This window comes from Hylaeus anthracinus, unplaced genomic scaffold (assembly GCF_026225885.1).
Source record: "Hylaeus anthracinus isolate JK02 unplaced genomic scaffold, UHH_iyHylAnth1.0_haploid 11985, whole genome shotgun sequence".
Taxonomy (NCBI): domain Eukaryota; kingdom Metazoa; phylum Arthropoda; class Insecta; order Hymenoptera; family Colletidae; genus Hylaeus; species Hylaeus anthracinus.
The window spans coordinates 1,723,846-1,741,657 of NW_026534333.1; the positions used below are offsets into that span (position 1 = coordinate 1,723,846).

At 39.4% G+C, this 17,812-nt stretch overlaps 1 protein-coding gene and 1 non-coding gene across 5 annotated transcripts in view; both read left to right on the plus strand.

Moving 5' to 3' along the window:
- The first annotated feature begins 1,034 nt into the window (after positions 1 to 1,034).
- Positions 1,035 to 17,812, plus strand: part of LOC128886946 (uncharacterized) — a 22,880-nt gene continuing 6,102 nt past the window's right edge. The window contains exons 1-2 of one of the 4 annotated variants that reach the window (XM_054142237.1): positions 1,047 to 1,186; positions 1,322 to 1,422. In XM_054142237.1, coding sequence (XP_053998212.1) covers positions 1,372 to 1,422 — 51 coding nt within the window. In that variant the 5' untranslated portion in view covers positions 1,047 to 1,186; positions 1,322 to 1,371. Of the gene's footprint in view, positions 1,423 to 17,812 lie in introns of all 4 variants that reach the window. The other 3 variants (XM_054142241.1, XM_054142239.1, XM_054142238.1) reach the window with 3 other exon arrangements.
- Positions 3,498 to 3,570, plus strand: Trnar-acg (transfer RNA arginine (anticodon ACG)). Its single transcript has one exon. It is a non-coding gene; the product is annotated as a tRNA-Arg (tRNA).

Sequence of the window (17,812 nt, forward strand, 5' to 3'; positions counted from 1 at the left end):
GACTAGTTTATTTTTCCGAAAGCGGGTTATTAGATACATTTGGTGTACGCGGCTTTCGAAAGGTTTTTTGGAGTGTTATTCTGTTTACAGGAAATGGTCGTAGTTCTTCGTGATGAAGTGGCAGCGCGTAATGTCAGAGAGCAGATAATTGTATGTTTGACGTGCGTGATCTTTGAAAAGTTTTCGTAGTGCTATCTTGTGTATTAATAGAAAAATTTCTGGTAATAAGTTTCAGGATACTCGAAAGAACGTTTCTCGGTGCATGTGTCGCAATGTTGCGCATTCAAGGATATCTTATTATAAATTAACAAAGTTGCGGTGTTATGGATTTTATACCATTTCAAATCTGTTGCAATACCGACCGGCCAATTCGGAGATATCATGTGCCGGGTCTACTCCCTCAACTGTTGGACAGTTCCACGTCGGTAATACAGATGGTTCATGGTAACCGAACATGATAAGCTTATTTGAATGTGGGATAACCATTCGAGACACTGACCAAATCACATGCTGATAACAGATGGTTCAAAAAAGCTCTTAAACTTTAATTACCATCAGTGGATACAAACTATTTTCCCACTCTAGGTATTTCTATGTCTAAAATTTAAACAAAGGTATAAGAAAGAGATGCATGAACTTAGACGTATGCTCATATTGTTTTTAAACAAAGAAACATTTTTTAATTAATCTTAGTAATTGAAGTATCAAGTAAGGTTACGTTGAAAGGGCTTAGGTCTGTCAAAAGATTCAAGCGCCTGAACGTTCGGATTGGTGTTAGACAAAATGTAATCCATGATTATGATTACGTAGCGATCGGTAACGATGATTAAGAAACGAGATGATTGAGTTACAATACTTGTAAATAATTAGAAAATACTGATTTGTGACTGCGGATTGTACGAATGTAGTTAACGATTAGCGATTAGTTTAATAACTATGCCTAACTCTGTTTCGGAACATTGGCGATGCATTGCAGACGACGTTCGACTCCCGGGCAGCCACCTGTCGCGCGCATGCGCAGTCGCGGTAAAACACCTCTCCGCTCGTTCTGAGTGTCAGTGTAAACCAAAATGGCGAGCGAGACAAAGGGTCGTGACAGCTCTCGGCGCGTTTCGCTCGTGTTCTCGGATTTCTGAACGGGACGCGCGCGACTATGTGATTCACGTGACTGATCCAGCTACGAACGGTGAGTTGTGAACGATGATTTACTTGTGGCGAGCATCGGCACGCGGTTATTTCGGACATCTTCGTACGGACTGGGCACCCTTCTGTTCTCGGTGGACAGTAGCGGTGTGACATTGACGTTAACCGTTTAATCAAGGTGTTCCTGCGATTCGTCGTACACCTGACCCGTTTACCGTCTAACGTCGAATGTCCACTACTCCTCTTAACGCAGACAACGGGGGAATATCGCTGTTTTGGGTGTGTATCGTTTGATTGTTAAAGAGAGGGATCGAATGTGCCCCTTGTCAAATTGAAACAAACGATATAAATAAGTGTCGTACCAATAAGCATAGTTTATTCGACCAACGAGTTATTTCTTAATGTGACAAGAAAAGAGCAGTGTTCGATCAAAAAAAATGTGAACAAAAACACTTCGACTTGTAACGACTCGCAGCGATCGAGACTTCCGTCTCGCGTGAGCAATTTTCTATTTTACTTTTGCGATTTTAGTCACTTTTAATCTTCGTATCGGTTCTTACCAATACGAATTTTCTAGAAGTACGTATACTTCGAAGACAAATTTAGCTCGTGACTGATTAAGTATATCGAAGAGCATCGAAAATTATTGGCTGAAACCAGTGGCGTAACTAAGGGTGAGCATCCGAGGGTCTTCGAATTCAAAGGGGTTCCCTGTGTAACAAACGAAAACTGACATAATATCGGTTAACCTTTGATCAATTTTCTATACAACAATATACGTTTTTTTTTTTTCTTAAATATTCTACACGAAAATTTTGTTTGACCTCACGAATATCGCTTTGAAAATTTTATTGGTTATGTATCGTTTGGTTATGTATCGTTACCTTTTGCACAATATTTCAAAGAGAGTGATAACCTCACCAAAGGATTACACCGATGCTAGTTACGCCCCTGGTCGAAACGATGAATAAACTAGGTATGCTTGTTTTTACTACATTAATTTATATAGAAGGAAGGATCGTTCGACGAGTGTCGATTATTTAGTTTCGCTGAAAGTGCGTATATGAACTACACCGAGTTTCTAGAAAAAAAAACGATCTCGTTTGAGACATCGATTAATCGAACTGGTTATTCGAGCCAAGAATCGAACTCTGATTCATCCAATTTCTCGTGAAACGTGGTTATCGACCATTTCTGTTGGCGCAAATCGTTGAAAATGGTAGGAACTTGTGCAATAACGATTCTTTAATTTAACGTAGATATAGCCTTGGCGAGTATTATTTAATTAAAACATTTCTTAATTAGACATTTCTTATTAGGTTGCCCTTGTATCAATGGATATAACCAATGTACGCAAGCCAATTTGAATAAGATTGCGATAGTAGGACGAACCAAAATGCGCGGAGGGGGAGGTGATAGCTTTTTCAATTACAGCAGACATTGTCAATAAATAAATTACTATATTGAAAATGTTACAGATACAGCGATATCTTTCTTTACAAATTATACGATTTCTATCTGCGATGGATAGAGAAAGTTGTTTGTAAAATTTCTACGTTCGATTTAGCCTTAATATTTACGATCGAAATAATAATACAAAACATTTTTGTGATAGCACCGCCACGCTTCCGCCTGTTTAACCACTATGGTCCTAAGTGTACCGAAATCAGAAAATTCATGGTTCGATACCGATCTAAGAACTATCGTTAGTACAGAGAATAAAGTAACTTAATTATTATCTCGTCAGTTTTTGGCCGAAGCTTCTACGTTTTTCGTATCTATTGTTTATCCGTCGGTAAGTGACGGTGCCAAACGTAAAAAATGTTTATCACATAATTTATAGTTAATTTCTTTCTTCGTAACGCCGTAAGTCTAGATACGCAGATCTAACTTAAAAATGATAACACATGTGAGATATATCGTTAGTCGTTTCGATTCAAGAACAATGCCAGAGTCGTGTTGTTTCTAAGAATTCGAGCGTCCTCTAGTGCCCTATCGTAGAGCCGCCGTTAGTTCGATGTTTACTCGCGGTGACATTAAATGTGTGATATTTATTTTCATCGCACGGTCGTGTCTCTTCATCGACGACGTCGGATATACCCGTGATCACGGGATTAGGGTCGTTGGTGCGTTAACAGCTTCGCACGTGTTTATCAAAGTTACTTTGGATCGTCGATGTAAAATGTCAAGCTTCTACAAATTTACCTCGATTCCAAGTCTTTCTACTTAAAAAAATGTCTCGTATTATTATTTCAATCGTAAATATTAATGCTAAATTGTAGAAATTTTACAAACAATATAGTAATTTATTTATTGACAACGTCTACTGTAATTAAAACGCTCCGTCACAGATCGGTCCTGTGGCGCAACGGATAACGCGTCTGACTACGGATCAGAAGATTCCAGGTTCGAATCCTGGCAGGATCGGAACTTTTTTTTTTTCATTCTTTCATCGTTATCTTTGTTATTATTATCGCTTACAATTAGTCCAACACGATTATTTTTCAGCGACCATCTTCTCGATTGAAATATAATAAAACATTGTATCAATACGTTAAAGAACTAGAGAAGAGTGATGTTTTAGATCTTCGTTAAATTTTGTATAGGGCTCCTATTAGAATCTTAATTTTCATATTAAATCTGGATTATGTCTGATACGTAACGTACATACGTATCGAGCTTAACCAGAAACAGGAAATTTTTCGCAAACACGAGCAGAACCGTCTCCCTGAAGAATCTTCAGAAATAGTACGCATTCCGAACGGGCCAAGACGATGACCCGTACACTTTAATTCTCTCTTTGCGTTCCTCGCCTCGAAAGTTCACCCGGAAGATAAACAGTGATGGTTCTTGATCCTCTTCGAAATTCACTTCGAAACCGACCGTCATTATTCTACAGCGTGTTTCATTTCAATCGGAACGGTTGAATATCTCGCAAGGGGATGAAGCTATCACAGAAATGTCATCGTAAGAGTCGTTTGGTTCAAAGGAACAAATTATATGGAGTAAATAATTTCGGTGTAAGTCAAACGACGAGGGAGTTTTAACAAGCAAATTAATATTTGAAATGCAGAGATCATATAATTATATTTTATTGAATTTATCTTTCTAGTCGAAGTACTATTTTCTTTTAATTATACAGCGTCTTTTATTTAACGTACGGTCAGTGTAAGTATTCGTACAGGAACCATTCATTTTAAATGGGTTGCTGTACGAATACTTACACTGACTGTATGTTAAATAAAAGACGCTGTATAATTAAAATAAAATAGTACTTCGACTATTTTATAAGTACTTCGACTATTTTCTAAGTATTCGTACAGGAACCATTCATTTTAAATGGGTTGCTGTACGAATACTTACCACACTGTAGATTTTCAATATTAGATGTAGAAATGAATTCTATGCCTTTATATTCAATCATTTATAACTCTAATTCAAACAAATCTAGTTGCTCGTCATTTCGGTATATTAAAAGGCCAACCTTCCAAGTCCTCCGCCTGAATATTGTTGTTCTTCTATAATTATTATAATTATCAATTAAACTTGCGATCTGTCGGAACAATAATAATAAAAAATTGCTTCGATCCGGGATCGACTCGACGATAAAAAAAAAAAAAAAAAAAAAAAACTCGTATTAGAAGGCTAATGCTGCACTGACCGCGCCACAATTGCTTCCGATATTAGTAGTTACATTTCCTCTGATAAACAGTAGTAATCGTTTACAGTGTTGTATATCTTATCAACTGTAAACCGTCTGCCCCCAACACTATGCATCGTTAGTTTCAGTTCTCCTTTACTTGCCACTGTAGACCGTACAAAAGCTGATAAAAAAAGTCAACGTCACGCTCGGTGACTTCTGCTTGTACGTGTTAACGATTGCTTTTTCTCCTTTGAGGTTTGTACTATGATACTGCGCGACGACGAATACCTACGAACAGTGTAAACACTCTCGTTTCTTTCGGCGATACTTGTAAACTTGGAAGCAATGCGCAGCATGCGACTCCTTCGTGGCTCGAGTCCATTGTTTTCTATCCACGGAATCGGGATCCTTATCCAGGACGGGGATACAAGTGAAAGGGAACTTCTTTCGTTTATCTCTCGGCGCGTACAATAGACAATAGCCCGTTCGCAGAAGTGCATCGTGAAATGGCGCGTCCTTTTCTCCGTTACGTCTTCTTTCCATCGTTTCAAGCTATCCTGCCGACCAAGAGGTGGCAATTACTCGATCGCAGCTATTTACGCTTCCTTCGTGTACTATCCTTCTGTCGTGCCACGCGACACTATCCTTCGTTTACGATCATTTCTTCCCTGTTTGCGGAGATCGAATAAACTCTGATTCCGATTTCAAAATATTCGCGATAACACACAGCAAATGAACGAAATATCAGGCGTGGAAATTAATTCTGTGCCTTCATGTTCTGATAGATTACAATTACACTCGACAATTATAATAATTAAAAGAATATAATAATAAGGAAAATTTCGTGGCTATTAAAGTTCGCGTAGACGCATTGCAATGGTCATCAGGTTGAGACTTGGGCCACGCGTACATTTTTAACAGAAATCAGGTCGAGGATTTAGAAGGATTGATATACGAGAATGACAAGTTACTGTATTTGTTTAAACTAGAGTCATAAATTATTGAATGTAATGGCATAGAATTCATTTCTATACCAATAAATTGAATATCAAAGTCCACTGGTAGTTGGTATTCATATATTCGAATGAAATTCAATTCGAACTTGTGCGGCGCGTATCGCGCATGCGCGCTTGGACGGTTAATTGCGCGGTTAAGTTGTAAAAATCAGAATTTATCGTGGATAATGAGGTTTTGTTAAACGGCGAGGAAAGCGAGGGCTCCGGCTTTCTCGCCAGTTTTGCATGATCGCGAGCGTGACTACCAGTTGCATTAGAAGCTTTCGCTTTCAGAAACATATACGTTACAATTTATTAGCCGGTCATGACTGGAATACCCGCGTGTGTCGCGGGACTCGGCAAACTGACGCACGCGCCTTTACGTTTTCTCTCGCGATCCACGGACACGAATCATTCGGCCATTCAGAAATGGCTTTTATTTTACCGAAATAAATTTTGAAAAATCGTTACTCTTAATCGAGTAAACCGATTTTAATGATCAAAGATAGAAACTGCGTGTCTTTAGGCGAAGAATTTTTATACGATACAGGTCTGTCGAAAGAGTTTACTTCCTGGTACCTTTCGGCGGAAAAATATGCTAAAAGTTGCCTAATTTTCAAGAATTCGTAACTCTCTTAAAAATGAACATTTTGGCATCAGAACTTTTTCTCATTGTAGATTTCACGTAACCCTAGAAAAAACATATAGAAAGTTTTTCTCTAAGGTGAAAAAGCCAATTTATTAAAAATGAAAGGATATAAGAAAGAATATAAAAAAGATTGAGAGTAAAGTTATAATATTTGCAAAATAAAATAAATTCTTGTTTAGGTTCAATTTTTGCTGGCACGTTCGCGAAGATTTTATTTTGCATAAAGATGTCCACTAATCACCGATAATAATTTAGTGAAAAATTGTATAGGATAGAGACATTTGTTAATATCGTTGAACGTATTTAATGAAATATTTATTTACTGAAATTATGTAAACAATGTTGTACGGTGGCCGATTCTTCTTTACACTCGTTGATGTATTAGAGGTTCTCCGAATACAATGAAACTAGTACTCAACGCGAAGAACTTCGTTAAAATAATTAATAACAACGCGCGCAAAAGGAGCCAAGTAGACTTGCCACTGCGACTCAAAGGGTTGCACACACGTTAGATGAGGTAATTCGTTTCGGCATATTTTCCTCCGTACAATGCGGTCACTTCATTTGAACGTAACATTAACTCGTACTTCGACACTCTCCTGCCGAAAATATTGTAAATGTTAAAAACATTTGAACTTGAATTCAAAGTGAACTTAATTACGTTTATATCGTTAAATGTTAATGGCATTCGTTCCGTAAATCGCTTTTAAAAATAGGAGGCTGTCTTTAAAAGAGATAACGGTATAATTATTTACTCCGTTAATAACAAATCTTGAAGTACGTTCAAGAGACAAGGTCACCGAGTTGTTGAAAATTAAAAGTAACTGACGCCGGTCTTTCGTTTCGAAATTATATTTATTACGAGATAAGAAGAAAATAGTGGATAATTGCAAGTAATTTTTAGTTAAAATTGGTTCACTTGCCGCTAATGCTTCGAACTCGGAGTCAAATGTGCTCGTTATCCGCTTATACCCTTTAAGAATTTGTTCGTTTCGACTGAACGCGTCGCGACGTCGAGGACGCGCTAGCGATAATTGGTTGCCGCAATAACGAATCGTCTGGCCGTTACTAACGAGACACACCGTTCGCGTTAATTGTTTCCATCGCGTGCGCTGTTGTCCGTGCTTTAGCACGTTTTGTTTTCCACTGTACCCACCGTGACTTGCACCGAAAAATCGTCCGTCACCATTGCCTTTACAATTTCTCCTCTATAATCTAATATGCGTATACGTAGATGTGGTATTTTCTAGCATACATGTTATTAGAAAAGGTCTTCAGAAATTACATTTATTTACGTTACACTCGAGTTGTCTTATTTGCAGTGGGCCTATCGAAAAGATCAATTACAACGATATGATATTACAATGAGTCTCTGTGGAGTTTACGTTACGCTCTTCTCTATGCTTGTTGCTCTCCATTTCGTTGGTGTTTGGAGTGTATTTATGTTGCACTTTGACGAAAGAAAAATACAATAAAAAAGACATAAGTGCAATACAAGGTATAGATAGTTACAAGTACAAAGAGAGACATAAATGTTGTTTGAAATTTTATAAAATTCTAGAAAGATAAGTACTAGGGCAAAAGTAAACATACATATGTTAAGACTGTCAAGAAAAATGTTTTAGTCGGTATTGCGAGACTCTGCTTTCGATAAAACTCGAGAAAAAGAGAAATAAGAGTAATGGAGCAGAATTGGGAGAGATGGATGGAAAACTGAGTGAAATCGGACTTGGATAGGGCATAGCTCTTCGACTCAGCATAGCGCTGAGTAATGTTTTGTACGAGCATTCGACTCGGGGTAAACAGGAGTTAGGAATTGGACGCGATTTGGAAGAATGGATAAATAAGAAAGAAATCGGGGAAAATCTCAGTCCTATAGTGCTGCGCGATAAGCGATTCATAAACGACGGAACGCGAAGAACAAAGATTCGTTTTCGTCCTTCGAGGCTCGTCTCGCAACCATCGACACGGTTGTTGGGAAAGGGAATCGACGCTCTTCTGGCTCTTAAGTACACAAATTAACGTTCGTGCGATAAGCGGAGAAATTAAATCTGAAATTATTCCCAGAGATAAAGCGCCGGCTGGCGAAGGTTTCCGAGCGGAATAGTGTTTACAAACATTCACTCGATGGACTAGCGCTGTAGTCATTGCCAGCGAGCGTCGTAATTACCAGCATGAAGGTATTACGTCGCTTCGCATAAAGTTTCGCTGCTACTGTACTGCGTTTGAAGCTAATTATTTGAGGCACGAATTAAATCGTATACAGGTCGGAGAAAGACAGTTTGAAAAGAAAGGATTTTACAGGTGTAATCGAGTTTGTAATATAAAATATCCCCGTCGCCATTACTATTGGCTTGTCCGGAATGTTCATGCCTATTTTTAAGAAAAATTCAAAGACATATTTGAAAATTGATGCATATATATGATGGTTATATATATAATGGTTCAAATAATAACAAATATAATGGGTCAATATATATATACAGGGTGTCCCAACTATGTTGTAACAGCTTGAAAGGGGTGGTTCGGGAGGTGATTTGAAACAACTTTTTCCTTTGCAAAAATGTCGGATGGGGCTTCGTTAAGTAGATATTAATAAAAAAAGGTCGACCAATCAGAGCGCGCGGATACCGTTGGAGCGGCCGCGGTAGCGAAGGCTACGCGCTGAGCGGCCGCGTCCAATGTCCTTCGATGCACGCCCAGTCATTTGTTCGCGCACGAGAGCGGCTACCTAGCGCGTAGCCATCGCTATCGCGGCCGCTCCAACGGTATCCGCGCGCTCTGATTGGTCGGTGTTTTCCGTTAATATCTCCTCAACGAAGCCTCGGACAATAATTTCGCTAAGGAAAAAGTTGTTTCAAATCACCCCCTGAACCACCCTTTTCAAGGACCTCCGAAATTTTTTGGACACCCTGTATATTATATATGTATGTTTCATTATGTTTTACGAGGAATGCGACGAGCCGGAATCAGTATGATAAACACAATGCATTTGGAATTAGGAGAGCGATAAGATAACATTATATATGGGCCAATATAATACATAACATTTTTCGAAGAAAGAACAACGAAGAAAGAAATAACAATAGTGTTGTTCTCATCGTGACGAAATCGGTCAGATTAGATAGACGGCGTAGCAATAAACTCCTATGGCCGGTTTTAAACTACGATCGAAGTTTTCTTGAAAGAGTTGCGCAACGCAGCACGGCAAACGATTCTCAAAGTTCGCGGTGCGACATCGCAACGGTTTCTGTATGAAATCAATTGGAAAAATGACCGTATGCACTTTAAAACATACCTACAATATTCACAAAGTTAAACGAAAAATTAGGAAATTTCTTTTTCATTCTGATCGAATGTCACGTACAAAACGCACTATTCGGATAATATAAAGAAACAAAAATTTGTCGTACTCCGAGATATATTGCGAACAAATGTCACGCACTTTCTTTTTAGCTCGTGTTGTATAATTTGTTCGGATTAAAATCGTAAGTATCACTTAATTCCCGTTCGGATGATCGAGTTCGATATCATCGCATCACTCTCGGACGCAGAAATCTCGTTACAAACGCCCGGGGTTCTAATTGGATTAATTTGGATACGTCGTTCCAATTCGGCATCAAGATTTATCGAGTTAACGCGCGTGCACGAAGACTTTCAAACTAGCGCGATCGATGGTTGTAGTCGTTGGATTCCGAGGACGTTGAAACTCATTCGCGCCGAACGTTGCTACTCGGCGCTGGTTTCAGTTTCTATTCGAATGCAGATATTCACGACGGCTCTGCAAAGTCAGGAACGATTGAATGCTCTCGAAGCGCGAATCGCTGCTCGTGTTCAGCGCGCCGTGCCGATTCCCGTCGAAAGCGGAGATGACCGCCATTCTTATCCGAATAGAAATTTCGAGTAACGAAGAAAAGGGTAATGCCTCTTTTTCCCGTTATTCATTGAACGAGAATTGGAGCTCGATGACATCTCCGGTTTGATAAACACGTGAACATTGAAAAAAATCTCCAACGTGATAAAAATAGAAATTACGAATAGGGAAAAGGTAGTTGGATGTGATACAAACAAAGTATTTGTTTCGGCTTGAGCAGTTAATTTCTGATTAGACGAGATGTCGGCGCACGTTCGTCGTAATTATTCTCGCATAAAATGGGAGAAAAAGGGAAGGAATAAAAAACGCGATCGTTTCCCGAGTGAAAGCACGAGGCAGAAGTGCGCGACGGTCGAATCCAGGAAAGAAAACGGTTGGTCAGTGAACCAAAACGAATTTTTTAGCGGTGCCGCGAGAGAGACGAAGGAAACAGCGCGAAAGTGAGGAGAATTTTACAAAGCGTGGCGCTCGACCGACGCGACGAGGTACCGTTGTCTAGGTGTTCGTATGACACGTCATGACGCAAGGACGCACTGCTTTCAGTTTAGCTGCCTCGCTTTAAAGTTATCCCCCACCATTGTCTCTGTGCACTCATTGCAAGTAACGCGTCGTCTAAACTTCGTATATTTTCCAGCGTATCTTCTCGAAAGGGATCTCGAAGGGGAAAAAATAAATGCGCACGACTTTTATGGAAAAAGACAGAACTCGATTTTATTTCACGCGTCCGATACTTAGCGTTTCTCGATCCATCTCGATCGTTACTGGCTAGATAGCAACACGCAATCGACGAACAAACGAAAAGCACACAAAACGCAACAGGATCCATCCGGAAAATTTTCCTGGCAGAAATGAGCCCAAACAGGACATAATTTTAATTACTTTCCATCGTATGTGTAATTATTATAACGACTAAAATTTGCTATATAATCGTACGTGTGATTAGGAATAATTGAATTAAACAACTCGTTCTCGCCAGGAAAATGATGTAACGGTTAATGAGATCGCAATCGGATTTTTGGGTGAAGTCAATTGGAATGTTTGAATCGCCATTGCATGTTATTTATTTTAATATCGCGAAGAGAGTGTCGCTAGAACTTTCTATTAGCAATTAACAGTGACACATACGCCCCGTGGTTAAGGGTAATTATTGTTAACATCACTGTAATTATATACGTATTATTGTACGCTATTATTATCAAATATAATACAATGTAATATATTATTGTATAATAATATTGTACAATAATATGTTACAATATATTATGTCCACGCGGATTCGGATACTTCTCGGAGTAACGTCTTGGATTTTGATGAGATTTGGGTACGTTGTAGTCTTCAGTCGTATTTGAATATTGGTATTTGAAAATTGTCGGTTTTACAGCTGTTTAAAGTTTCTCACTTGTTTTCAAAAAATTGCAACTATCGAGCTAGTCTACAATTGAGAATTAAGCTTTCGTGGGCTTACAGTAAAGACATCAAAGTACCAAATAAAAATAATTCCAGTTCGGACAGAATTTCCTTGAACCATTTTCGTTAATTGTTCTAAAAGAATGTCTTCCTTTTATAATAAGCTAATTTAAAAAATTTGGAATAAACGAGAACATAGCACCATTTATTGAGATATGTATTATGTAACAATATTGTAATACTACCTACGTAATGTTATACAATAATAATTAGAACGTGTGTGTAATTACGAAATTGTTGTAACAAAAGAAGAAATAACAGAAATTAGAAATTCGTTTCGCGATCGGTCGTCCCGTAAGCAACGTACCTTTTGTTGCGAAATAAACTCGATATACTTAAATTATTCGCGGCGGGTTGATTCGTACAGGATATATACCCTACCGTGGAATTACACCAACGAACGCCGCGCGTTACGTACAATTAGTAGATCGGGTATCGCGAAACTCTGTACCAGTTTTCACTCGTAATCGCCGCGGAACGATAAACATCGTTGCCACGAAATTTCGTCTCCCAGCTTCAACACACAATTCACCTAGTTTTCTCGCTTCCGTGACCGAGATTCTCACGATCCTCCCGGTTAGAACGCGATGCTTATCGTTTCTCGGTTGCTCGCCACCGGAGGATGTTTGCACCGAATCAAGCAACCGAGGAGACGAGAAGAATGTTTTTCCAAACTAGAACCGGTAATAAGAAATAATTGGACCGTTCATAGCACGAATCGATTAACTTCGTAGAACATAAAGTTGAGAAACGCGATGAAAATTTGATGCGATGGTATCTGAAATAAATTATTTATTATTCAATGGCCAAGAAAATTTGGTCGCTTGATCCCGTTCATCTTTATTATTCAGGAATGATATTATATCGGGCTGTCTGGAAGGTCCATGGCGATTTTTAGTAGAGGTCTGAATATATCGGAATGACTGAAAACAAATAATACGTGTACATTCCTTAACAGGTGGAAAGGTTGTGGACCAAAATCGTACGTGTATCATTCAATAAACACATATAATTCAATAAATATAAATCAAAATTCAAATATGCCTTTGAATTTTTCTTAAAAATAGGCACGAACTTTCCGGACAATCCGATATATACAAATAATATAAAAAGTTATGACCGAGCATGCATAGCTGTAACGATACGCGTAGCGTGTCTGACCATTATCTCATTCTCCTTCAGCCGTACGAGTACGCGTCGCGTGTCTGACCATTGTCTTATTCTACTTCAGTCCATTAGACGGAGCGTCAAAAGTCAAAACAACGTCGGCCTACATCAGGTTCGTGGACTTGTTCGCGCGGGCTCATCCCGACCCACATGACCGCGAACGCGTTAACGATCACTTGTTGCGAGCGGAACCCGTCTTTCTCCGGAAGCAGAAACCCGGAAGAGACGATAAAACATCCGTGTTAGCGACGTCGAGAGGGAAGCGGTCGGTGTAACAATATGCTCTATGACGCGATCGCTGGAAGAATCGTGCGAATCGATCTCTCGGGCATCACGCTGAATCCTACTCGATCGTCTCTCTTCTCGGCCCTTTGTTCTTGTTGCTTCGTTTTGAAGAAAAACGTTCGAGATACTGCGAGAAAGTTTGAAGCGACTGAACGCATCGATTCGGAACACGAGAAGAGTTCTATCTTACGTATTTTTCTTTTTTTTTTTTTTTATATATTTTACATTTCTTACACAACAAATGTCACATCAAATATTCGATTCTAAACAAGCGGCATCGAAGCTTTCGACGTAAACATATTTAGAATAATCAGATTTATAGATAATTACGTTTGTAACGATTTAGAGCAGAAACAGTCTGCTTTCCCGCGAATTTTCATTTTTGTCGGATACGCGGTATCGGAATGAACGTTTGCTCCAAATCCACGATCAGTCACCTGTCCTCTTTATCTTTGTTCTCTCACTCTGTCTGTTTCCGGTTTTCGTCCCTAATCGCGGCGACCGATTAGAAACGACACACGCTCACCCCGATCGCAATCTAGAGGATCGCGAACTCTTATCGTTGCCTATTGTTAATAAAACTGCCGTTGCGAATAAAAGTTTGCCCATCGGTGATGCGATGCGTCACTCTGCGTCAGCCTGCGCTCGACTCGCGAATAGTCTTACGGTAGTCGGTGCAGGGTCGGGCAGAGGGCAACCCGTCGATTGGGAAACGTGATTAACGAGCAATTAGAGCCCGTAGTGTCAATCGCTAAAATTAACCTTTGCTCGAAGCGGACCGGATTGCCTGTTAACAAACGGCAGAAAGAGAGAGAGAGAGAGAGAGAGAGAGAGAGAGAGAGAGAGAGAGAGAGGGAGAGAGAGAGACCCACTAATCAGTTCATGGCCATTAGCCTCGGAAGCTGAAGCAACGCAGCGGCCTCCGGCTGCTCGATAATGCACGCTCACGCCTATTCAGTTCGTTGCGTGCGAGACGTCGTTTTTTTCTGCGGTTTCCATTTCGCGACGCTGTAACGCGAGTTCCGCCGTACTCTGATGAAAAACCTGGGAACGTTGTTGCAAAACTCGCCCAGTATATTGATTCGGAACGTGGTCCATTTAATAATGTTAAGATTAGAAAGGAAAAAGTCTATTTAATAACATCGGTGACGCATATGTAGTACTCAGTGATGGGCAAAACCCTAGGTTTCGAATAAATCTGAAGTTTGCCGATACGTTCGTCTCGTCTCGTCTTTTGAACATTTTCCAGAGAAAGAAACGAGACAAACGCATCGGCAAACTTGAAATTTATTCGAAGCCTACGGTTTTGCCCGTCTCTGTAATTTAGACCGTATTATGATACATGTATAACCTAAGAACAACATAATTCGTGAAAAGTGAAAAGAATGTTCTTTGCCAATCAGAAGCGATCACGAGGAATCACGAGTCACTGTGAAAAATCACTGTGAAGAATCACCGTGATTGAATCGCGAGTGATTCAAAAGTAGCAGTTCGCGCCACCTCTAGCAAGGATGAGTCAGTTGCGAATAAGTAGGCAATGGGCGCACACGGTGTGCAAGTAAGAGAATAATAAATAAAGAGGTATCAAAGGGAACTATAGTAATTATTACCACCGGTCGTCACAGTAAGACTCGAAATGGACGGTGTTCGAAGGTACATGGAAGTTGTCACACCGATAAAATCTATCTTTTCTTTTTTTTTTTCTTTTTTTTCGTGATAAACAAACTACACGAGATACCATTCAAAGATTTCTGAAAGATGTTGACACTAGCACGCGCACATGCCTACGGTCTGGCGATAGCGACCAGGTAAATGGGTTAAGTAAGTAAAGAAACGATAAATCTAAACGGCTCTGTCTATAATAGCGAAATTCTTGTCCAGTGTCTCGTTACACGTGTCTCCATCCGTTCGCGAACGAACGGTCACGGTTATATCTCGTCAGCCAGAAAAATTGGATATTTAAATGAGTAATCGGTGACTGGTCGTCCAAACAACAATCACGGTTACCAGACTGACTCATCTCGAGAAACGCGAAGGAAAGAATTTTTTGAACGTTACGGAACCAATCTGTGGGCGTTTCATAGCCCGAATTTCACGTAAATATTTCAGTATCGACTTTTATTCTATAGAACAGCGACGATAGAGATCGACGTTAGATCTTGCTACGAAACCTAATCCAAGCAGTACAATATTCACAGCTTACGCAATACAAGCTTCGAGTAAACAATTTTTTGTTTAACATCTAGACCAGTTTAATGCTTTAATTCTGGTTATACAGGGTGTTTCGTTTAAATCGGAACGGTTAAATGTCTCGCGAGGTGACGAAGGTATTTGTTTGTAAAGAAAAATTTCTTCGATACACATAAATCGTATGAATACTTCTTGGACTAATCGTATTTATCATTTATATCATAATATCGATAAAGATATACAATGTTTCTATTTAAAAAAATTAATTTGTTCATTATAGGAGAGTTTTAACAAACAAATTATTTACACCGTACTATTTTTGCCTTTGTACCAGATAACTTTTCTTAAAACGTTCTTTTGATAGTTTCGTCTCCTCGTGTGTAATAAATAACAAATTCGTTTAAAGCTCTATTTACAGCTTAATAGACGTATAATACACCTAATCACAGTTATAGTTTATTTATTCGTATCGTACAATATATTCCATTTTTATTTGTTCATTCCGAAAAACTCAATTTTTACTCGAGAAGTAACGAATCTATGTACGATAGTTTGCTTTTTGTCTTCGGCTCGAAATTTATCGCTCGAATAAAAGTTTCGCACATCTCTGGCACCTGAACGAGAAAAGTTTTCACCTGGATCCACTGACAAAGCGAGAGGCAGGGACGCACGAAAAGGAATCTGGTACAGTTAGTCGTAGACCGGTCATGCTCTCTTGACTGTAACCAGTCGCACCTGGATGCGCCGCGACGTCAGGGTGCGCGAACGATGTCGCAATTTTCCCGCCTCTGGTCTAGCCTCGACAAAGATGCCGGAACAAACTCCGCGTTGCCGCTCCCTTTCCGCTCGTTTGCATCATTTCGCGTGCCCATACGGTATAATACAGTTTCTCGCTCAAAGATGGAATTTTATCATCGGACCATAGGCTTGCGTCACGTTGACAACTGGGTGGACGGTACATTTAAAACAGTTTTTCACGTGGAGTAAAACACGCGATAATTAGACTGCGGATCTTTATGCATTTATAGGAAATTTGAACGTGCAAGAGACTACGAAATGCAAACGATATGCAAAAATATAAAAAAAAGGATTGAAAGTAAAGTTCGTGCGATAATATCAGGTTGTCCCGAAAGTTTCTTTCGCGAGTTGCGCTCAATTATTTGATGCGGTCGTGTTTTATATAAATAGACGGTCTAATTTCATGGATATTCATGTTGTAACAGTAATGGAGCAAAATGAATCGTGGACAATTCGGTAATGTAACGTAAAACATAAAATATTGTGCGTGTATTACTTATTAATTAAAGCGAAAGAAACTTTTAGGACAATCTGATATTTGCAGAATAAAATAGATTCCTATTTAGGTTGAATTTTCGTAGGCACGTTCGCCAAGATTTTAGGTTGCATAAAGATCCGCGGTCTAGTAATTATATTTATCGAACAGGTTTTTGCAACCGATTCAACTACGATCGTAATTGTGAGACGCAATTAGAATATAATTTGAGTCTAATTACGATCATTTCTATTTGAATTTCTATTTCTATTTAGAATAGCTGCCGAGCCAATCACATTTGTACAATTAATTATACAGTATACATCAATTTCAGTTAGAATTGTTATTGTCACGATTACGGTTACACGACGACGCATGTATTTTTACAAATTTCTCCTCCGTTTGCGATATATTCAAAGATGTACGAATTTAACTTTCAGCAGATTTAAGTAATCACATTCAGGGAATAATTGATTCAATCCCTGGGAATGACGATATTGTGACGTAAATGTTTTGCGTAGGCGAGGCCGGTAAAGCTTGAAACGTTGATCGAATGAACGGTCCATCTAGCGTTGGCCAACCCTCGTGGAAGAGTACCAGTCGGAAGTTATTTCAGAAAATCGTTCAGCTTTGTTGCGTTCCTGTGTCGACTCGAGGCATTCGACTTATCGATCGTCGTCGGCAAATGTTACATAAAAGCACGCGTTATCTCGATGATTCATGCAGATAATAGAGCAAACGTTGGACACGCAATGCGAATTACATTATTGATGCGATGACGAGAATCACGAGAGAACGTAACGCGCGAGTGCAACATCCTCCTGCTCTTGCAACGTCGGTCCGCCTTCCTACCGCGTGCCACTTCGTTTTTAGACCAAAAACGCTCATCTCCCATTGATCGGGTTCCACACGCTCTCTCGTTCGCGGTACAGTAGCGAATCAGTTCTTCGAACCATCGCTAAAGCTATTCGAATAACTCGACATGAATATTTTCTGAGTATTCGAATGCTACGAATAAACTTCCTAGGTATTTCAATACTCTGACAAAATTGCACTAGTATTATTCGATTACTATGAACGAAACTTCCTAGGCACTCAGATGCTACGAATGAAACTTCCTAGGCAC